This window comes from Lontra canadensis, unplaced genomic scaffold (genome assembly GCF_010015895.1).
Source record: "Lontra canadensis isolate GAN:19392208 unplaced genomic scaffold, GSC_riverotter_1.0 scaffold1, whole genome shotgun sequence".
Classification (NCBI taxonomy): Eukaryota; Metazoa; Chordata; class Mammalia; order Carnivora; family Mustelidae; genus Lontra; species Lontra canadensis.
Window position 1 is genome coordinate 99,040,897 of NW_022630995.1, and position 9,758 is coordinate 99,050,654.

The 9,758-nt window shown below is 46.2% G+C and overlaps 1 protein-coding gene across 1 annotated transcript in view; it reads right to left on the reverse strand.

The window, feature by feature from the left end:
- Nucleotides 1-7,700, reverse strand: part of HADH (hydroxyacyl-CoA dehydrogenase) — a 46,210-nt gene extending 38,510 nt beyond the window's left edge. The window contains exon 1 of the mRNA XM_032860263.1: nt 7,508-7,700. Within this exon, the coding sequence (XP_032716154.1) occupies nt 7,508-7,639 (132 nt within the window). The 5' untranslated portion in view covers nt 7,640-7,700. The remainder of the gene's footprint in view (nt 1-7,507) is intronic.
- Between the last annotated feature and the right edge of the window lie 2,058 nt (nt 7,701-9,758).

Consider the following 9,758-nt stretch of genomic DNA (forward strand, 5'->3'; position numbering starts at 1 on the left):
AACGTCTGAGTTTCACACATACTAAGTGCTGAGTACACAGATAATAAGTAAGATCACTTCCAGACCTCCCACCCCAAGATCTTCTTAGCTCTGGGCTAGCTGTCCCTCCTGTGCTCCGGTAATGGCTCTGCACCCACCTCACTGCTCTGACCATCTGTTTCAGCCTTGTCTTCCCTACTTCCCTACCGTAGGCTCCCAACAAAATGTCATTGGTCTCTGTGTACTGGGCACCGAGACCCAGGAAATACCCCTGGGAAATACCGACCCCCAGGAAATACCGACCAAACAGAGCTGGTAGGAAAGCTAAGATGAGATCAGATCTCCTGAAGGTCCAGTGTAGCTGAAGGCCCCCCACCAATGTGTAAATAATTATATTACCGGAGGTTCTTACTTAGAAAAGAATTTCACGTGTTGCAGATGCAAAGAAACCACACTCATTCTTCTTGAATTATGCAGCAGTGCCCCCCAAGTTATTCCCAACTTTTGAGGAGGAGATGGCAGTGGAGAAATGGAACAGAAAAATAAAGGTCTTTTGTTCGTTCTCCCATAGACAGCTGTTGTTCTTACAATAAGGAGAGCTCTGCCTACCATTTTTAACTTGAGCAACCATAATTTAAGTGAGCCCATTAGGAACTCCTGTTTTATATTACAGTACCTACCCACTGTAAGACCTTGAGGACAAGCAATCTGTAATGGAAAAAAATTTATTTGAAGGCTATGTCCTCATAGTTCCATGACTTCCTAGCCATGGTGGAAGGCAGGCTTAGCCAGAGAGAAATATTTTTAGACCAGGGTGCTTCAGAGCTGTAAAAATAGGCCGGTAAAAAGCACACTTGTCAAAGCCCCAGAGTACTCCAGCCACTGGGCCAAGGAAGCAGGCCAAGCAGAAGCATGCTGGCTTTATGTATTTTTGCGAACAGATCACCAGATTTGAAGCAGCTTCTCCAAAGCATAACCTGAATGGTAAATGTGTGAGAACTCTGTCACCTGGGACAGAGAGCTGTCTCATGCACCCCTACGCGACAGGAGGTTCGTGGGGCATCAGCATTATGTTGCCTCAGAAAACTATTCTTTCTTCCAATTCCCAGAATAAGGGCACTGAGTGAGCACTCATGATGCTGACTGTAGCCCAGGCATTGCTTTTCCTTTGCATCAAGGCCCGCCCTTGAGCACATGGTTAGATTCAGGAAGGAAAAAAGTCATAAATCAGATGTGTCTCTCAGAGCTGGCAATTCTGGGTTTATGATTACCTCCGATTGTGTAATCCCTTCAACTCTGCCATCCGCATAGGTTGTCTTCGCTAACTTCGACGATCCAAAACAAGGCATTCCACTGAGGCTTTCAATCACCACTGCCACCATAACCAGCTGGTTGATTCTTAGAACAGTGTAATTCATTAGCTGGCCTTTTTTTTTTTTACTTGATTTTTAATATTTCAAAAAGTATTTCTAAAAAGCCAAAGAAATGTGCCTTCATTTTCAGATGAGAACAACACATTTTTTTGAAAATTCAGTAAGCATCTGGATTTGGTAACATAGAGGAAAATAATTTCTCTCCCAGGACTGTCTCCTCCCATCTCCCACCAATTCCGGGAAGGAGAAGGGGCAACTGGACATGTCACTAGCCATCAAACAAACCCTTGGTTTGACCCAGCTCTCCAAGATGTTGCCATGAGGAATGCTTTCCGAGTAGAAAAGACAGTTACAAATCCAAACTGCTCTCCAGTAAGATGAGTATGGCAGTGTCTGCTAGAATCAATGGGGTTTTGATGAAAAGGACCAATTAAGAGGCTCCCACAACGATTCGAGGATCAATGCCCGGTCCAGGAATTACAAAGGGGAGCGCAGGGGAAAGAACACTCCTCACAGAGAAAAGCCGCAGAGCCTTTTGCAGAATAGAGGAGACTCCGACTGTGACCTCAGCCTCAGAGTGTATGTGGCTGGAGGAACAACAGGGGTAATAACAGAGGGAGGAAAGTTGCAGGGAAAGCTGGAGGGGGCAAAGGAAGGGAACTGGCTGAATAATTAAGTCTTGGCTACAGTTTAAGTCTATTCTTGGCAGAAAGATGGCATCAGGGCAGCCAAATAGAGATCACCAGGGAGTGATTCCTACTTCGAGTCTAGAGCTAAGGAGAGGTCAAGCTGTTATCTACTGATTGCAGATACCCGCGAAAGATCCCCCCACCCACGGAGACCACACTTCTCTCTACAACACAGCAGAGGCCAGAGGTCCAGGCAGAATTGTGCTTACCTCGGCTTCGGGGATCAGACACCTTCAAAGATAGTGAAGAGAACTGAGAATTAGAGACGTCATCCCTGGATGGGTCTCACAAATCCACACGAAAGCCACATTTACCGGACAGTTATCACTGAACATGCTAGAGAAGTCGCCGCAGCTCTTTGCGCGGTTGGCTCTCCCAACACTGTGAGGCAATCCTTGCTTGCAGGTAAGGCAAAAGGCAGAGAGGGGTTAAGAGATTCGCCTAAGGTTCCTACGGCAGGGGCCAGGTAGGGCTGGGGGCCAGGCTCTGGGAGGCACCTCCTCCTCTGCTCACTTTCAAGGGTTGGACCACCCCTCACCAGAAACGACTGCATTGTTCGTACACCCTAGGCAGACACAGGATAGACACCAGCAGTACAATCTCCCTGTGGGCCCTCGAGAGCTAGGCAGTGAGGGGTGTGCCTAAGGCAGACGGGGAGAAGACCGAAGTGGAGGAAAAGAAATTAGAAACTCAAGCAAGGGGTAGGAAACAGTGAGGCTCTATCTAGGACATGGTAGAGAAAACCCCAAACCTGACTAAGGTGCCATTTCGGCTCTACAATGGCCAAATGTATTCTTTGGCATTATTTTTTTTACCTGTTAGTCCCACGTTTTCCTACAGTATCTCCAGGCCCACCCAAGTCCAATGACTAACATGATGACAGAGGCTGGTTTTGCTGTCCCTTGTGTATCATGAAGATCAGACAAGAGCCCAGTAAAGAAGTGAACAACGCCACAAGAAAGGAGGGAACAGCTTCATGACAAATGCATCCCACACCCTTGAGTGGGGAGTTAACACCGGAGTAAAAACATTCCCCTCCATAAAGAACACCAAAAGGACAGCTGAGAGCCAGGTAACCATGCCAGTCCCCTGTGATCTTAAAACTTATCCCAGGCCACGGCACTGTTTCCAAGCACAGTCAACGGAGACATATCCACTGTAGCAAAAAAGAAAGAAAGAAACAAAAAAGTAAACTGTACAGAGCAGTTGTGATCCTATTCAGCATCAGAAAATTCAGAGTTTGGGGCATGAACAAATTCAGTGGCTGGGAGGAAAAAAGCTCTCAACTCCACTTTAGTCTTTCGGAGCACCACAAAGTAACAAGGCTTAGAATGCTCTCCCCCGCCATACTCCAACTTTGTTTTAATAGTCTAAGAAGCCCCCCCCCCCAGAAGAAATGTGTATTTTTTGTTTCTTAACGGGGTGGGGGGGAGCTTTGGATGAGAAGAATCAGGCCTCCAAACTCTTCCACACTTTCTTATTTCTTCAAAGAAGTAGAGTGCATTAAAAGGAAGGCTGTACCAGGAGCCCTGAGGAATCCACTTTCTGAAACGGCCATTTCCAGGGAGCCCGTTGACTCCCCTGCCCCTGCCCAGTAACTTAAGGAAAGCTATGGTCTCTCTGGGTGCCTCAGATGAAAAAAAGGCAAAAAGCAAAGTACAGAAAGGACTCATTCAATAAACGGAAAAAATGAGAGCTAGTAGCTTTCTTCCTTTTCTCCCCTCCTTCACAGAACAAAAAACAACCTGCCCCTCACTCAAGGGTCATTTAATTCTATAAGCTTTTTTGCTGGCCTAAGTATTTGGCTATAGCTGAATTGGTAATCAGAACCAAGTAAGAAGTCTGTAATGGGCAACAACACAGGTTAACCTTACTAAATATTAACCTGCAGCCTAAGGGATTTTTTTAATTTAAAACAAACAAAAATGACAGGCAAAGTAGATGCTCTAGTAGAATACACATGTACAAATGGTCTGTGCTCTGATCAAATGTAATGAAGCACAAACCTCACTTATCTGAAACTGTTAAATTGCTTGAGAAATGTGTCAGGCTCCCACAAAATCTAGTAAAAAATAAAAAAAATTTTTTTTAATCCTACTCAGCATGAAATGGGACACTTGGCAAAAGGATACATTTTATAAAAAATTAAAATTGTAAATGGAACTACACCCTGAATAAAATTCAAACTACTTCAGAAAGAGTTCAGGGAAGTGAAGATAAATGCAGAGCTGATGCTAGTTTGTGCTTGTGTTTCTAAGGCTTCAGTGAGGTTTCATGGGTGAGAGGGCAGTAAAAAGCGCCTTCCCTCTTTTCAGAGGTCCATTAGCAAACCAACCACAGTATCAACCAGCATTTGTGTTCAAGATTAAGCAAGTTGGGCGGTGCCTGGGTGGCTCAGTGGGTTAAGCATTCGGCTCAGGTCATAATCTCAGGGTCCTGGGATTGAGCCCTGCATGAGCAGGGAGCCTGCTTCCCTCTCTCTCTCTGCCTTGTGATCTCTCTCTCTGTGTCCAATTAAAAAAAAAAAAAAGATTAAGCAAGTTGGAACCAAATCATGACCAATATTCTCCATCTAAATAATACAGTCCTACCTCTGCAGCAACAATCAGAGTTGGGAGTGGATATGAGGAGAGAAGGTCAAATGGACAAGGATGACCACAATGAAGAGAAGTAATTGCAAAGGCAGCTAACATTTTGTGAGCTCTTATTAAGTGACAAGTGACACTGTGCTAAATGCTTAAATTTTGCTAATTCACTTGATCCTCCCCATACTCCTACCAGGCTAGTACTAGTATTAGTCCTACTTTTAGAAATAAGTAAACTAAAAAAAAAAAAAAAAAAAAAAAAAAAGTAAACTGAGGCCAGAGGCTAAGTAACTTTCCCATGTTAACACAGCTGGCATGTGAAGCTGAGCCAGCATAAAAATCATCCAATTCCTCATACTGAAGTGGACCCATTCTCTATTCAAAACACATCAACTAATTCTTCAGTGGCACTCAATCAGCAAAACAGACTTACCGGGTGCCAAAAAATCACAGGGCAAGGAGCATAAAGAGTAAGTGATACTGCCTGGGACTGCATACCGCAGGGCAGAATGCAAATGCAGATCCACTAAACCACCCAAAACATCAGCGAAACCAACCAGCGGCACCCAGAAAGGTTCTACAGGAAAGCATGGTTTCCCTCCACAGAATTAAAGCTGTCACCTGAAGTGGGTGAGGTTCTTTTGAACCTTGTTATGTAAGATTGGAACTATGTTCCTTATGAATGTCCACTACTTGGACTTCCGGTCTTTTTTTTTTTCCCCCTGAGCCCCACACCCAACGTGGGGCTCAAACTCATGACACTGAGATCAAGAGTCACGCTCTGCTGACTGAGCCAGCCAGGCACCCCTAGACTTCTGGTGTTTATCAGCTTTCAGAATGACAATTCCATTATGTTTCCAACTAGTGGGGTAAAAAAACATTTTCCCCTTAATGAAAAGACACTCCCTGTTCCAACTACTCAAGGATTTGACCCACAAGTATGTGTTCCCATCAATGTCAGTCATTTCTCCCCACTCCTTTCTCAAGTGAATGCTCTATTACCATACCCGTAATTTTAGGAGCTACCTTTGTGCCTTTTCATGCAACGTAACACCCTTTCTCATGGTATCCAATAATGGATGCAACATCGCAAGAACTGAGCAATCCCATTTTGTACAAAAGTTGAGGTGATGCTTTCTACACAGTTTCTGATCTTCTTCCACTGATGTCTTCAAGGCACTGTCCATTTCCTATACTGTTCTTGGAGGCTAAAGCCCTAATAACTTGTCGCCAAGACACTGTTTAAGTGTTTTTAAGCCAATACATTATTTTACACCTGCCTGCAATAAATCTCACTCTCATAACCTTGGGAGTTTTTGGTGGAGCAGGAGGAATACAAGTGTGCTCAAGGCTAAGCTCTCTTCAAGTATATTATATATAGTATAACACGTGGAACTTTTAGGTTAGAGGGACTTACACCTCCTCACAAAAAACAGATTACTGGAACAGCCAGGGTATCCATACAACAAAAATGGCAATGTATGTCCAAAAACACAATCTCAGAAGAAAAAAAAGAAGAAACTATAAGAAGTCAGATGGATAAAAACATTTTAAACATTCTGTTTTTAAGAGAAAATGTGAATATGCTGCAAAAAAAAAAATCTGCAGGGAGAATTAAAATATATAGTAATAATAAAAGTTTTAGAGAGAGAAAAAGGGAGACAGGGAGGGGGAGGAGAGGCAGAGGGAGAAAGAGAATCCTAAGCAGGCTCCACTAGGCACCAAATGGGGCTTGATCCCACAACCCTGAGATCAAGACCTGAGCCAAATCAAGAGTCTGACTTATCTGCCTGAACCACCCAGGCACCCCAGAAGATTTTTTTTTAAAAAGCAAGCACGGAAGTGTGGGCTTGGTTGCAAACAGACACTGAAAAAATTAAACATTCTTGACTGTAGCCATTGCACTCCAGCACTCCCTTAAGAGAAACTTGGTTAACGGCCCGCCCCACCCCCTCCACAATACAAGTTGCAAAGGGCTGGAAAGCTAAGAACATCACAGTTCTCCAATATGAGCTGGAATGTAAGCGCTAAAAATAAATAAACAAATAACAAGTATCACAGTAACCAGGTAATCAGTTGCACAACTGACCCCGTACTATACAGCTCAGGCGAACAGGGCAGAGTCCTGAAGATGAACAATGAGATTAGACACTCTTCCTGGGCCCTCAGCCACTCTACTCCCACTCTCCCCAGAACCTAAACCGCGCTGTTCTTTGCAAAAAGGGTAATAGGTCAAAGTTGCGTAGCCAACGCGCTTGCAATTGGAGGAGTCCCAGGGCCTCGCAAGCTTGGGTTGGGTAACTTTACAAAGTGCTACCAAAAGGATGACTATTAACCTTTCATTATAACCCATAAGCAAAGGAAACACAAGGCGGGGGCGGGGAAGAGAGACCATTCAGAAGAGCAGAAAACGGCTCTAACAAAGACTGGAGAATTAGAAAACACGGAATAAAAACAAAACTAACTGATCGCAGTCCGGGTCTCCGGAAGCAAATTCGGTCTAAGCCGAGCAGCGAGCGCGCATGTTATTCCTCAATATTGTGCACATAGAATACTATCTTCTCTGCACGGCCCGATTCCGAAGTGCATTCAGAAACACTTTCCACAGAGCCTCCGTCGGACCCTGCGGGCGGCTGGAATTTAGAGACCAGGAACCTGAGGCTCAGTCCAAGGACATTCGTTCTTTGGGGGACTGCAGGAGTCAGGCCCAGACTCGAGACTTTTCAACGGCACGGGTGAGGGGCGGGGTGGCATCTCCTCCGGCTTCCCGCGGACGCAGGCCTCCCGGCGGAGCAGCCACGAGGGGTCTCCGCTGGCCAGGACCAGCACGGAAGCGTGCGCAGCAAACCGAGCGGGGTACGCCGCCCACCCCGCCGCTCACCTGGGCGATGCCGGCGCCCATCAGCCCGCCACCGATAACCGTCACGTGCTTGACGATGATTTTCTTCGCCGAGGCCGAGGCAGTGGACGAGGAGGACACAGAGCGCACGAGCTGCCGCGTTACAAAAGCCATGCTGCAGAGACAAAGGCGGCGACACCGATAAGACCTCGCGAAGTTATCCGCGGCACCGGCACTAACAGTTAAGTGACCTCTGGGGGCGGAGACCGAGGCCGCTCCTCCGTCCCTCCCGCCCCCGCGTTCAGTGACATCATCGACGGCGGGGGTGGAGCCCCGAGGTTCGCCCCGCCCATTGGCCCGGGCGGGCGGGGAACCGCGTTCTAACTGCGCAGCACGACTTCCGGCCCAGCGCGGGCGGGCGCGGCTACGGCCTTCAGGCGGGGAAAGGGGCGTGGTCGTGGGGGCGAGGAGGGAGCGCGCGACTGCGAGGAGCCCTGGGCTCCCTGCGGCCGCGGGGCGGGGCTTCGGCCCCCTCGCTGCGCCCGCGTCTCCTCGGAAAAGGCGCCAGCCGCTCGTGAGATGAAGTGCGGGCCGTTAGGTTTTTAAATCCTCACCCTTGATGCTTGTGCGTATATCGGCGCCGAATACATACTTGCAGATTCGCAGTAGTGATCATTTTAATGCGGTGGGTATTGACCGTTTCTGCTGAAACGGAAGGAAACAAACTGCTCACACCCCAAACAAACGGCTAAGGACCCCTGAGTCTCAACACAGAGAACAGGCCCGCGGGAGGGAAAGGGAGTTGACCTGTGTTCCCCATTTCAACGTCAGCGTCTATCAGTGCAGTGAAAGTGGACGGTTGAAGGTCAAAAAGCAGCCATTGTGATGTAACGTTCGCAGGAAGCAGAGGAAAAGAATGCCTCTCCAAGTAACGGGAGATGTGGATACCCGTTAGGTCAGTCTTCTCATTCATGTGAGGAATGTCTGGTTACTGTACTTTAGTAATACACAATCTTTATTATTTTTAAATACATAATAAGACTCCACAAACATACCATCCAAACAAAAATCGGCCTCCCCTGTCAGAAGTAATTCACATAGTGAACCCAGTGTTCGCCATTCCTTTGCTTTGGTCTCATTTTTTATCTAATTCTGTAAGATTATGGGAGAAGTTCTGTTGTTCAGAGCTCTGTTAGGATTGGAGCAATACTAGGATCACTACTGCTTAAGGAGACAGCGTTACATCCAAGTAACTAAAGTCCATTGAGTGCTAGAATGTAGCAAATGCAGAAGCCAGTGGGACTGGAAATGGAGAAGAAAGATTACACAGAGAAAACTAGTAACTTGAAAAACAATGAAGAAGAGAGAATTCTAGGCAGAAGAAGCAGCCCATTAAAAAGTAGAAACAGAAGAAAATATTGCGGGGGTGGTGGGACAGAGGAATTAGGTGTGGTTAGAAGTGAGGCTAGGATGCTGGATTAGGAGGATGTGTGGATGTTTCTTGAGGTGGATTTTAGCTTTCAGTTCTCATTTACAAGTTGTGTCTCACGCAAGGCCAGACATCCAAACATACTCTAGCACTGCCACAATAAACACTTTCTAATTAAAATGTGTGTACTGTAAAACAGTGCCCAAGGATGCTGCATTTTCAGATCTGTGATCTGTTTTCCCCTGGGAAGATTAACTGTTGCCATGTTTTTAGTGGCTCTCAAATCTGAGGCTGTCTATTAGCTAAAGGTGTGATGGGAAGAATAGAACACAGACCTGGGCGTCAGGAGTCCTGGCTCTGTCACCTGTGTGCACTAGGACCCTTGCAACACTTGCTCTACCTGCGCTCCAGTATCCTTGTCTATCAAAGGAAATGGGGGGATTCCACACTAAGACTCAGCCCCAGTTTACAGTCTTCTTGATGTGGGAAACAAAGGCAAAAGAGAAATGAATTTTCTTACTACCCACAGGCCATGGACAAGTCCTTGAAACAGGCTGAATGACATTCCTCTAAGGACTCAACTGCCTCGATGTTAATGTTTTTGCTAAGGGCAAAAGGCAACTTTAGCCCGACCCCCAGGATCTTGTAAGTCTATTTTTTAAAAGATTTTATTTATTTCTTTTTGCGAGAGAGAAACGACTTTAACATATAAAAATTCCTTTAGAATTTTCCATTATCTCTAAACCCCCCAAGATACATGTTGGCAATCACCTCCCAAGTCCATGGCCCACCGATATGGATCTTATTAGAAAATAGTAAATGACCTTTTCTAACAATAGCTAGCCCACTCAAGTTCCTGGAAAC